Below are 13227 nucleotides of genomic sequence, written 5' to 3' on the forward strand. Positions count from 1 at the left end.
CCACTGGTAGTACCTCAGAAAACCCATAGATGGCGCTAAAGTATAAGATGAGAATACAATGAAAACGAAAGAAAGCCAAAGGACTAGAACGCTGTATATGTCAACATACATCTATATCATTTCGATCAGTAGTGTGTAAATCTGTGCAGCAGGACAGGTAAAGTCAATCCTCATGCTCCTCATATTATCGAAGGTCAAAGAGGTGTTGAGCTGCTTTAATCTCTGTGACAAAATAAAATTTAGTGGACTCTTAGAATCATGGTGTTGGATAACTATTACTACAGCATTTAGCAAGTGATTTAAAGAAGGCACTGGCTCTGCATGAACTATAGTTATATTTGATCAAACTTTATTGTTGAGATTTTGAAATGGGATCCTAGACCAAAGTCACACTGGTGTTGACTTATAGTTCACTTCAAAGTATTTGTGTCTCCTGAGTTGTTTTTTTTTTAAATCTCTGATCCATCCAAATTTCTATCTTTTGTATGATATTCTGTGTTTACTGAGGTGTAATGTCTGTGTTCTCCAGGCTGCACGGCAGAAGATTCAGACGCTGGAGACAAGCGTGGAGAACTTCCTATCTCGGGAGAGCAAAATGAAGCACATGATTCGCTCTTTGGAGCAGGAGAGGGCAGCTTACCAGAAGACCATTGAACGCATGCGCTTGTGCCTTCCCCCTGACACCCTGACAGATGTGGAGATGACCCAGATCAAAACAGGACCCAACGGGAAAGCCAAAACTGCAGCCAAGAAGCCCTGATGGCAACCAGGGGGGCTGGCTGCACGGGGCAGACGCACAGAAAGAGACTGAAGTGAACAAATGGATACTGCTTTAGTGGAAAGCTGCAGAGCTCCACAGCTATTGTTGTGCTGCTGCACAAGAGTGGCGGCGCTTTGTAAATGTGTAATGTCTGGACTTGAGATGTGCAGACTGTATTGGAAATATCTACGTGGTATTTGTCAGCAGATAACAGAGTGGTGGGAGGATGGTTTCAGTTACAATAGCAAACAGACTGTTCCATCCGTGGATCAGAGGTGCTGTTCTGTCTCATCTGTGTCACTGCCCGTTTGAAGGGGAGATCAAGATGCACAACATCCTTCCTTGTTCAGAAATCTTGGTAATCACAGGGATATTTTCTAGATTGACACAAGTGAGAAACGTGTCTGCCTCTGCAAATGTTTTTGAGCACTGCCGTGATGTATTTACTACCAGTCTCAGCAGCACCACAAAAAGCAGTGAACAGAAGGTGCCTGCTGGCAAACAATCCTTTGGACCTCAGGTTCAACATCTAGCCATTACCAGTGTGCATAATCCTGGAGCTGAGACCCCATTGTTTTTGTTGCTTTTGAACTCATGTCTGTGATGGAAACTCTGCCTCAGGCTAATCACATTGCTTTGTTATTTCCTTTTGTTCACTTGAAATGTTTGTGAATGTAATTTCCCTCCAAAGATCATTGTGATAATATTCTGTTTTTCACCACAGAGGCACGTGGCCGCACGTTTGCCATATTAGGCTTTGACTTTCAGGAGATGTATATTATCTTATCACTCAGCACAACACCACTGCCTTCACGTGAGAGATCTTTAGTGCGTGCACTTGCTGCTTTCAAGGAGGAAGTGTTTCTTCCAAAGCTCAGGCAGGATGTGAGGTTGTCTGCCTTCTCAGCTTCCTGTGTGACTGGCCGCGGTGTCGCCTCATTTTAGCACCACGTTCAGACACTGAGGTGGAGTTCACAGAAGAAGATGGAGGAGCGATGTGAATGTGCATCACATGCCTCTGTTAGAAAAAGTCAGTATGACTTTTTGTTTTTGTCAGCCCAAGGTTATGACAGAAGTGGGAGCATCTCCTACTGTAGTTTCTGAATGTGGGACTAGAAGCAGGTAGTGCTGTCAAGACAACACATATCAGCAGTTACATTGTTGTTGGTCACATGTACAAATCTGTACAAAGATTGCAGTGAAAATCAAGGGTTTAGGTGAGTACAGAGGCAGCAAAAGAAATAAGAGGGTAAAGACATTTCCGTTTTCCATTTCAGTTACTCAGTGTATGTACACATGCATACACACGAGCAGTGCAGTGAACTGGCTGAGTATATGGGCAGACAGTTCACATGAATTCAAAGAGTGTCCCTGGCTCTCTCCTCCGTTTTGTTTTATCCCACCTCCGTGTCTGACTCACCGTTGCCAGTTCTGATTGAAAGCAAAACAGTTCTGGGCTTTCACAAAACACCTCAACATTTAAACCAAGGTGATGTCTGTCAAGACAAAAATCACTTACTCACAGTGTCTGTTGGTCTTCCTGTCCTTGGTGACAAGTTGTGGTGACACATTCATGTCTATTTCAGTGTAAAGCTTTTATTCTGAGACCTAAGTCATTTGGCATGCAGTGCAATATGTTTATGTTCAGCAACCCTGCGTGTCTGCATATACCCAGAGCACTTGCCTACTTTTGCGAAGTTACTAATTCACACAAAGTGTGATAGGCTGATAAATCCGTCCTGACGCACCCTGTCAGGGTAAAATGTTCTTGTGGTAATTGAGGTGACTTTGGAAAAAGTTTGCACCAAACTTCTAATAAATAATAGAGAAATGGTCGCCTCTGAACAGCAGGGATTCTCTCGACAGTTCAGCAAGTGAAACATATCAAATAACTCATCTTGAAATATCTTGAAGGATACGTAGGATACAGTGCTGCTGACAGCTTTCCTGCCTCTTTTTGCCTGTATTTTGCTTATTTAGTGCATTTGTGAATCATAGAAATTGACCATTGAACCAAAGATGTGGTTTGTTTTTACAAAAATGAATGAATTCACCCCAAAATGCTGTGATGTATCATATGTTAAATGTGATAACCTTTTTCTCACTACACCTGTTCGGCATCCTTAAGGTTTGTAGTAAGATAAAAACTTGAAAAGATACCAAATATTGGCGGTAAAAACTTGACACTAAAAAAAAAAAAAAAGACAACACATTGGCAGACTTGTTTACTCATCATTACATACTGTTTCAGCATATTAGGTTGTGCCAAAAGTTATGATGGCCTTTATTCTCCATTAATAAATTCCTCCATTAGACCGTTTTGTTGATATCTAATGTAAAGCGTTGTAGTCAGTGAAGGGTTTTCATTTTACATCAGGTGCTCTGAGTCCTGACTACTAAATAGAGATTGTATCACTGTGTTTTAAGAAACTGTCTACATGAGGGCTACACAAAGGAACTGTCATGAATTCTTCAATAAACCTCACCTTGCCTTGTTTTCTGTCTACTCATGTCCCAATGTCTTACCTGCCCAGTAAGCTCTCATAAAGAAATCATGTTCGCTGACTGCTCTACAAGGTAGCACTCCAAGTGTAGGACGTAGCCTCAAGCTGAAATGGTCTCTCTGTGTAGACGTATTATTGCGTAAAAGGCCAAGGTAGGCTTCGTCAGTTTTAGAGTCTATTTAAAGGCCTTTAAAGAGTTGTACTTTTGTTAACGCCTTGGGCAAAGAACAGCAGGTCTCTAGAGGGAGGAAAAAAAAAAAATCCACTGTGAAATTGTACTCTTTGCTGTGTATCTGAAACATTCAACCTAGTAGTGTACATTTCTGATTTAGACATAGTGAATGAAATGAATAGTCATCAAATGCTTGACTTCTGATTTAAAAAAAAAAAAAAAAAGAAGTGTTGGTCCATTGAGTTAAAGATAAAGATATTACTGGTTTGATGAAACCACTTTGATATTTATCAGTAATTACCCAACCCAGGTGCAATTCAGTGTGCATGTAAATTAGTTAGGAAGCAAGTTAGCAGGTGTAACAGATTGCTGTAAGTAATGGATAAATGCTGACTTACAGTTCAAAGTAAAGGATAAATCCTAAAATTGATCACGTAAAAGTAACATACATACACTTATAATAGCTAGGTAATAGTAAATGATGAATTCTTTAAAAAGTTAGCTCAAAGTAATGGATAAGCAGTTCAACTAGCTCATGCTAAAAGTCTGAGCTAAATGGTGAAAAAGCTAAAGATGGATAAATGCTTGAAATAAAAAAAAAAAAATGGATAAATGGTTATGTACAGTATATAGTGAACTAAAAGTCACCATGTGACAGAGGTTGAAACCATTAAAAGCATTAGCTGAATGATGCAAACGCTAAAAATTGATTAATGGTTGAAATGGCAAAAACTAAAGGATAAACATGTAAAATAGTTATTAAATGTATTGGACAAATGATAAAGTTAAAAATAATAGGCTAGATAGATGGATATGTACATTGTGAATTAATAGTAATTGTTCTGCAGTGTAGTAGTATGAACACAACCAAATCATCTTAACATGAATAGTTTAGTTGTAAAGAAGAATAGATTGAAAATATTATACTATCCACTTTTGTATTAATAATAGTGTTAAGTGTTAGTGTTAATAGGGTATTACTGACAAAAAAGTTGGGAACCACTGATGTAGATGCCGTCTTAGCTCTTAGCTCTTGGTTTAAACTGACTATGAGCATGTAGCACAGAGAGAGCCCAGCAAGTGTGCCATCAGCCAAGGAGGGGCTTTGAAAGATAGCAGCTATAAGACCAGTCATTGTTTTCCTAGGAGGATCTTACCCAGAAAGGACTGCTGAATGTTGCTGTGATCAGCCTCTGCCAAGCCTGGAGCTTGTCACACATAAGACACACAAATGACCGCCAACCAGGAGCCTATCGCACACTAAACAAAAGGGGCCACATTCCTTGCGTATTCCCACACGGGGACACATCCTGCAGCAGGGAAAGAGTGGGATACTGGGAGTCCACTGGGGATTGGCTGGGAATGACACTTCCTTTGCTGAAGGCCTTATCAGCTCTGTTTGTGTTTTTTTTTCTCCCCTCTCTCCGTTTTCAGTATCTTCACCCTTCAATCCATCTCTACTCCCACTCCACTTCCCGCTCTTCTCATCCCTCCCATCGGATTTGTGAGGCTTGGTCTGAAGTTTTGGTATAATATTTACTGTGTTGTGGAGCCTACAGTGAAGCAGCGATGAAGATGTCCAGACAAGTATTTCATGGAATGACAGACCGAAAACAGAAAATGACAAGTATCAGCATTCAGACTGAAAGAACCACCCGTGTTTGACACAGGACCGTTGTTCTCAGGCAACCCTCAGTAAGATATCTGCCCGTGTGTGTGTGTGTGTGTGTGTGTGTGTGTGTGTGTGTGTGTGTGTGTGTGTGTGTGTGTGTGTGTGTCTTAAGGGCATTAGACCACGGTCTCAGCAGAGAGGGAAGAGCGAGCCGACAGTGTTAGCTGGTTGCACTGAAGGAACGAGGGGGTTGAAAAGAGAGAATGGAGGAGGAGGAGGGAGAAGGTTAGAAAGGGTCCTCCTGCCTTATATGGGAATTCATACTGCTCCGCTTGTGGCGCAGTCTAAGAGCTGGAGTCGATTCAGTAGAAAACACTGGGCTACAGCTGTCAGTGCAAAGTATTACAGGTCACGGAATGTCTATGCAGTCGCTCAACTTTTACTTTGCAGCACGATTATCTGCAAATCAAATTGATAATGTGGTTCGGAGGCAAAAAACACAAAAATTACACAACTGTAGAATATATGAGGACTGTTAATGAACTCATCTGAGTGGCAGCCGACTTGTAGTTGTGGACAGAGACGGGGAGTTAGTGAATTTGGAGGATGGAAGTAAGAGTGATGGGGGAAGGTTTGGAGGTGGTGAGGGAAACAGCTGGAGGGGTGGGAGAGAGACTCAGGTGGGCTCAGCCTAGTCCAGGGAGAGGAGTTGGCTCCCCTGAGGCCAGGAAAACACACAAACACACACATTTCACTGCATCTCAGGGTTTAGCTGTGCCTTCATTTCCAGCCCCATCTTTCCACCTATCCCTCTTTACAGATAAACTCTGTCCTCGTTTCTTCATTGTCGAAAGCTGTGTAATAAACTCTTCACTATTGCTGCTTTGGATTCCAATCAGCTGTCCATGCTTCAGAGGCATGCACACATGTGCACCTAGACACACAGCACTACCACCCTGACATGTTTTAGTTAGCACAGTGACAGATTTGCTTCCTGCAGAGTGCTTTTCTCTTTCTCTGTACCTGTCATGGATGTAGCTGCCAGAGGGGATGGTGGTACATGGCCAGAGCCAGGAACGACAGAAGGAATAAGGCAATAATGAAGCCACAGAAGAAACACAGACCAAAACACACATACACACTCACTTCCTATTCCCATGACTAGTACAGTCCACTTCTTTGGTTCTCTCCATCAAGAGCAGCTAGAGCTACGAACACTGCCTGGAGAATCTTGTGATTAATGACACGCTTGTCTTGTCAAAACCCTCTTCATCTTTTTCCTGACGAGAGCCACTCTTCCTCTCCTAACCTTCCCCCCCAGCGGTCTGGCAGACACACTACACAAAATCTCCTGGGGCCAGCTGCAGCACATGCTGGGGACTGTAGCCTGGCTTACCTGATCCATTCATCTGTGGAGCCCCTGGAGGCCTGGAAAACACACGCAGTATCCTTAGTCACATGCACACGCATATATGTACATATGTACAAACACATGCACTTTAAACCGCCCCAGACGTGCTGTCCATGTCCAACCTCCTATTCCCATTTGTCATCTGTGCTCTGTGGCTGTGCTCGCAGAGCAGGTGCACACATACATAAACACATTTAAAAAGAAACAAGGCTGACAAGAGGTGATGCTCACACACCTTAGGTAACAAGTCTGAAGATGTAATCAAGGCAGGCCATTTTCCACCAAGAGATCCCCAACAAATGTGACTGAAGGCCCAGATGATGGGAACGATCAGAGTAGAGACTTTGCGCCCGAGCCCCTTCTAATCACATTATCCACTGGTTCTGCCTGGCCCACATCACCTCAGCAATGATTAAGACAAACACAGGCGAGAGAGGAGGAGAAAGAGACAGCGAGAGACACAAAGAGAGTGCTGGCAAGCTAGAAGGAGGGGGTGGTCAGACAGACAAGGAGTGAGTCAGACAGGCAGAAATCCTCCTACATCAAGGTCCATCCTATAAAAGTGCAAATAATATATAAAGATCAAGTACACTGTAGAAAGTCTTTGAGCTGACTATCTGTTTGTGTGTTAAGGGTTAAGCCATGTAAGACCAGGGTGTATTATGTCAGCGATCAGGGACGCTGGATGTGAGGTAAGGCTGGACAAGTTCTCCTGACATCATGCAATGTGTGTACGTACGTCCTTTTCACAAGGCCACTAAAGGCACAAACACAAAGACGAGGTGGTGGGCAGAGCCTGCATAAGTGTGACTCAGTGCGCCCTGGACACATGCTGACGTCAGCCACTGGAAAACTCAATGAAAGCAAAGCGATCTGTCCAAGCTGCCAGAAGTTCAAGTGTCCACCACCACTCGATCTCCTTTCTAAACTAAAGTCTCCCTGAGTGTCGCTGGGATAACTACAAGCTCAAAGCAGAGACGATAGGATCTGGTGATGCACAATTCTCCTCTTGCTTCTTCACTTTTCCTTTTTTTCCACCAAGCCACCCAGCTGTTCCTGTAAGCACAGACCAACACACTGGGTTTTATTATGCTGATCTGACATTGCTGAAGTTGGGAGGGGAGACAGCTGTACTTGTGTGGCCCTTGGCGCTCCCGTCATTAGTGCCAGCCTCGCTCCACTCTTCCTCCAACCCTTCCCTTGTTCCAGATCTCTCTCTCTGTCTCTTTCACTCCCTCTCTCCCTCCCACATTGTTTCCAAAACAACACCGCACCCTTTTATAATATTTGCTGGCCTAATTTCTGCCAGTCTTCACCCACCTGTCCATCCATCCAAGCAAGATGCTGCATCCTTGCACATCTTCACCTCCCCACTGTCTGCCACCAAGAAAAGAAAGAGGGAAAAAAAACAACCAGTATTGTGTTGGTAAAAGGATGAGTGCTGTGTGCTTGCCACTCAAGATTTTCTTGAATAGATAATTTCCAAATTGATTCAAGCTGGGCTCTCATCTAATGGTCTGTGTGGGCTCTAATGTGAGCAGGAGGTAATCAACACCCTGCATTTCTGAGCTCTGTTTGTCATTTGTATTTCTATGATTGTCTCTGTCTGCCCTTACCTTCTCACTGCTTTCCTTCATTTTTCCCCCCTCAGAATTGTATCATCTGCTCCCCTCACATAGCCTATTTCTTGTCTTTACTCAGAAAAAATAAACAAGGATACAAAAATCCAAGCAGGCAAACAGAGTACAAAGGGTCGGGCTGAGGCAAAATCCAAAAAAAAAAAAAAAACAGCACAGGCAAGGTCCAAAACACGATGAGGATCAAAACAGGCAGGCAAAGAACTGAGCACTGGAACACTAAAGCATATGGCACAAAGACAGTCTGGCAGAGAGGAAGGTGAAACGCACCGGTATGTATGCTAGTGAACTAATGAAGAAATGGGAAACAGGTGAGCAGGTGAACAGGTGAGGGGGTGGGGGGGCAGTTTTGGTGGGAATGATGTGGTCTCTCGACTGACAGCAGAGTTAGAGCATCTATACACAAGCAACTAAACTGAATGAATCAAAGGGTTCAAGAGCAGATTGAAACTAAAATTTCTGCTCGTTCTCCCCCACCTTTATGCCTCTCTATCCAATTTCTTGTGATACTGTTTGTGATACTTAGAGGTTGATTTCCCACTGTGCGTCATTAACCTGCTCTCTCTCCTCTTGGTTAACCCCAGTGAGTACATTCTGCTGTTTGAGACGGAGGAGACTTGGGGAGCACGCTGCACTCACTCAAGTGGGATGGAGGTTTCACCAGAGATCATAACTACATCCTTATTAGCCACTGAAGTGATACTGTAACAGCACTTCTTTTATCATATACCAATATTTCCTCATGCCTTGCTCTATGTTACACAATTTCTCTCAAACCTTTATTTTTAGGTCTGTGCTCGGAGGAGATACTGTAGAGGTGTCAAAGAAATTACACTATGTGATACCAGTCCCACCGCCCTGTACCTGCCATGTGACATAACACCAGTGGTAGACAAGAACGCACATGCCATATTGTCGCTGTGGATGCAGCTAGATGATATGACCTAGTGCAACGCTTTGTTGTTGATAAGATGCTTCATGCCTCCAGGGGGAGAGAGAAAAAGAGAGAGAGAGAAAGAGAGAGAGAGATAATCTTTGTGCATGAAATAAAGAGTCTGTCGACTTCCTCTAAAAGTGTGTCTAATCACAATGAGTGAGGTGTAATTAATGTTTCACTGGTGCGCTTGTGTATGTGCAGTCGAGGACCGTGGGTGAGAGGATGTAGTGTGCGGTCTCTCTAACAAGCTCCCACTCACCCCAGTGGAGGCAGGCAGGGAAGGCTGGAGTGACTGCGAGGCTGTTAGAGCAAGTGGGTTGCGTTGGACGTGTCCATGTCTGTGTGTGTGTGTGCGTGTGTGCGCAGGCGTGCGTGCGTGCGTGTGAGAATCTGTGCGAGTGTGTGCTTAGCAGTTAGTGTGTGTTAGCGTGTGAAAAGTGTGCATGTGTGTCCTTTTGTGTGTGCTGTACTGGGATGTGGAAATTGAATGGAGCCTTTCAGTTCTACTGCTCGTCTCCCCGGGGGTGAGAGACTGGTTGCCATGGTTATCCTGGAATCCTGCCGCTAATGGGTGGGAGTTTGTGTAGCTCTGGCAACCTGGCCTGTCTAGGGTGGAATACGTGTGTGTGTGTGTGTGTGTGTGTGTGTGTGTGTGCGTGTGCGTGTGTGTGCGTGTGTGTAGCAGGGGGTGTGGTTGGGTGGAGGCAACATTCTAGGACACAGGAGGTCACATATGTGAGAACACAAGCTTCCATTCCTGTATGGTCCTGCATGTACAAACACAGACTCTTGTCATATATTCATGTAAATGTTCCTCATACAGATACATCAGATTAAACCTTTGAATTTGTCCACTTACAAATCTCTGTGAAGTTCTGAATCAATAGCACAGCACTGCTTGATGTAATAGTTTCCCCTCCACTATCGCAAAAATCTTACAATTACAAGCAAGGTGGAAATCACAGTCACAGGGTGATGAAATAATCAGCTACTTTTACAGTGTTATTGCGAGTGTAAAACATAATGCGGTGAAATAGTTAAGCCCTGCTCTCCTGTCATCACTGTCACCATCCTTTTACCCTGGGGCTAGTGGGACTCTTAACTGGGCACAGAGACCCCACTGAACAGGAACACAGTGGATAGTGGATAATGAAAACCTCCACGCGGAATGGATTAGTGTAGGGAAAGATCCATTGTCACTGAGTGTTTCCCTTTCTACACAATTTCAGATATGATTATAAATGCTTGTCCACAAAAGAGTTCCACCTCATAAATACGTGTGCATATCCAACAGTACATGCTAATTGGGTTGTATTATTTAAATTGCATAATGAATTTGATCCAAAGCACTTCATTGATAGCACTGAGGCAGGGCATGTAATGTTGTGCAGAGAATTTACGCCCATGATATGCAATGTGACCAGATAATCCTGGTTTTCCTATTCCCAGTGTTCTGGTAGAGGGGATCAGTCCCTGCTAGTCACACAGATGTCTTGGCTCCTGTTCCTCTTGGAAGACTGATCCATACGCTGCAAGAACCCCTGTGGATTTATAGGAACTTGGCTTAGGAATTTACTCTCCACCATTCCAGTCATTATGTATGGCCAATTCACAGCAACCTGGAAACATAAGGAAAAATGTTTCTCTTGTACCGGGCCCAATGTGCATAAAAATAGAAAATAAAAGCAAAAGCAATATTATGATTATGATCACGTGTAATACTTTCAGTGTGTGCTCTGGATGAGAGACCACAGGCCCAGCGATGAAATCATCTGTCAGGCGACTTGCTGCTGACGGATTCAGTGTGGTTTGATTCATTTTTGTCCTGAGTCGATTTCAGAGCACAGATCTCCTCAAAACGCAGTGAGCAGAGGCTGAAGAATGTGGCCTCCACTTGTGGTTAAACCCAGCAAGTCATGGGGGGTAGAAGGACCTTGTAGATCCACCCCTTGCTCCTTCGCCAAGATATAGGCCAAACAGTTATATAATTCAATAAACATTTCCAAGTCTGTAGCTGAAGTCCAGCCTCAGGCATCTAACACTCAGACAACCAGATCAGCGTTTTTTGTTGTATTACGACCGACTAATTGTAGAGCTACTGGAAAAGATTAAGCAACTATTACATATTTTGGATAATAGATGCTGTTGTGTTTTTATATAGGAACTGAAGCTTTTTTTCTTTGCTAACCTAGGTAGCTACTTTCAGGCTCCTCAGTTTTAGATGACCACTGAGAATGCCAACACTGTCTCTGTGAAAGTCCTTTTGGGTATCTTATCATCTTATGTAATGCACTCCTTTTCACCGTGTTGCTATACCAGCACGCAAAGGAGCAGTGATAGAGAAGTACAGTAGTACAGAACACACCCACGCCCATTTTCCTAGCTTTCCTTAACTAAAACCCCAGAAACCTTCTAACCAGGTCACTTTAAGAGTTTCCTCTAATCCTTTATTTTGCATGTTCCCCTCACCCCTCCCCAACCCTTTTTTTTTTTTGAGATTTCCACTCACTAGCCCAGACAGCCTTAGCCTTGACTCGGGGCCACCCCATGCTCTCACTGTCCAACTATTTAACTAACCGCAGTGAAACAGCTTTAATTTCAGCTTACTGCTCAGCCTGGCTCAATGCAGCATCGCTTGGGGGTCTTTCTGGAAAGCCGTGGTATGGGGCCCAACAGGCCAGGCAGGCAGACAAGGGAGAACAACAGCCCTGTGCAGTTAGATCTCAGAGAGACCCCAGAGACGCATACGTCAGTCAGAGCAGCCTCCCCCGGGAGTCGTTGAGTTAGTTATGGCTCTTTTAAACACTTCTCTGCACCTCTCCTAAATACATGGAGGTGGGAGCTATTGGATGGCCAATAATCAATGGCTGGATAAAATCCTCATTAGGGAATCAACACCTTTGGACTGAGTTGAGTGTATTGACTGTTGTATGTTTTTTAACAGGATAGGTTTTGGTTGCCTTGCTCAGGTATTGCAGTGAAAAATTACTCACCCAAAGGAAGAAAATGAGACCTGGGTCTCTTTTCATAGCCATTGCTATCATTCCCATCATTCACAATGAAATTTTACACACCAAACTGTATTGCATTGACACTGTGATGCCTCTCAGTGTTCAGAAAACCAAACTAAGCAAAAACCCAGTTAAACAAGACTATGACAGAACCCAGTATATGGCTGGACCACATACTGGGTTCCACCACCAGGTGAGCTACTGTGGCGTCCTGAGGTAGACTATCTTTCCTATTTTGTCTCTTACACAGAGCATGCCACTGTCTGGGATCCACAATAGTTTTTAGATTTTATTTACTTCCAAGTCAAGATCATAATGGACTTTTATTAGGGGCAGGTCTTTAGGTCTAACTCCCAATGTTTGATATGTAGAATTGGTCATAGTGGATAGTACGCAGGCTCGTTACCGATGACTTCTCTCTCTCCCTCTGCTCTGCTCTCTCTGCTTAATTTAGTTATTCCTCAGTTATTCCTTCCTTTAGTAATTATGATACATATAATGAAAGTGTTTTATTTGCCATAATGGAGGCGAGGCTCAGTGTATTGAAAGCATGCCTCTCCTTCCCTGGAGTTTCCGAGCGACTGGGAAACCAGATCAGCTCGGTAGCCCGTAACAAGAGGTGTAGCCCCAAGGCCCAGGTCGGCATCTATACACAGTCGTGTCATGTACCAGGTTTATACAAAATCTTGCTTGAAAAAAAGTCTCTAAATATAGCAACAATGCGCTAAGTTGGCAACACTGCAGACTGTAAACACCCCCCCACTAGAACCTGCTGGAGCTAGAAAATCCAACTTAGTGCTGGGGCACTCGGCTGACCAGTAGTGGAAATATGATCACTCAGTCAGTCACTCAGTCAACCAGGGACATTCAAGATCCTGCTGTTGTGGTCTAGCAAAAAACAAACAAACTATTATTTCACTAAGTGAATGTTCAGAAAATATTTGTCATAGTCTTCAGTTGCATTGTGAAACAGTGTAGTTGTGGGACTTGAAAGTACACCAGGGTCAGAGATCTTTGCAGGATGTAAAAATGTAACATTTGCTGTTGATTTCACCTAAATTTAGAAAGTGTATTTGCTTTCTTGCCCTGACTGAGATGAAAATATTTTTACCACATTTGTGTCTGACCAATGTGGCAGCCATTTAGCTTAGCCTGCCATAAAGGCTGGAATGAGGGGGAAGAA

At 43.6% G+C, this 13227-nt stretch overlaps 1 protein-coding gene across 7 annotated transcripts in view; it reads left to right on the forward strand.

The window, feature by feature from the left end:
• The window catches only part of tbc1d4 (TBC1 domain family, member 4), a 28271-nt gene extending 25014 nt beyond the window's left edge, over nt 1–3257 (forward strand). For all 7 annotated transcript variants that reach the window (XM_071479156.1, XM_071479164.1, XM_071479173.1 and 4 more), the window contains one exon: nt 530–3257. In XM_071479156.1, coding sequence (XP_071335257.1) covers nt 530–760 — 231 coding nt within the window. In that variant the 3' untranslated portion in view covers nt 761–3257. The remainder of the gene's footprint in view (nt 1–529) is intronic.
• Nucleotides 3258–13227: the final 9970 nt, after the last annotated feature.

Source organism: Trachinotus anak, unplaced genomic scaffold (assembly GCF_046630095.1).
Source record: "Trachinotus anak isolate AG129_WGS33_773 ecotype Australia unplaced genomic scaffold, CSIRO_AGI_Tana_v1 ptg000001l, whole genome shotgun sequence".
NCBI classification, from domain to species: domain Eukaryota; kingdom Metazoa; phylum Chordata; class Actinopteri; order Carangiformes; family Carangidae; genus Trachinotus; species Trachinotus anak.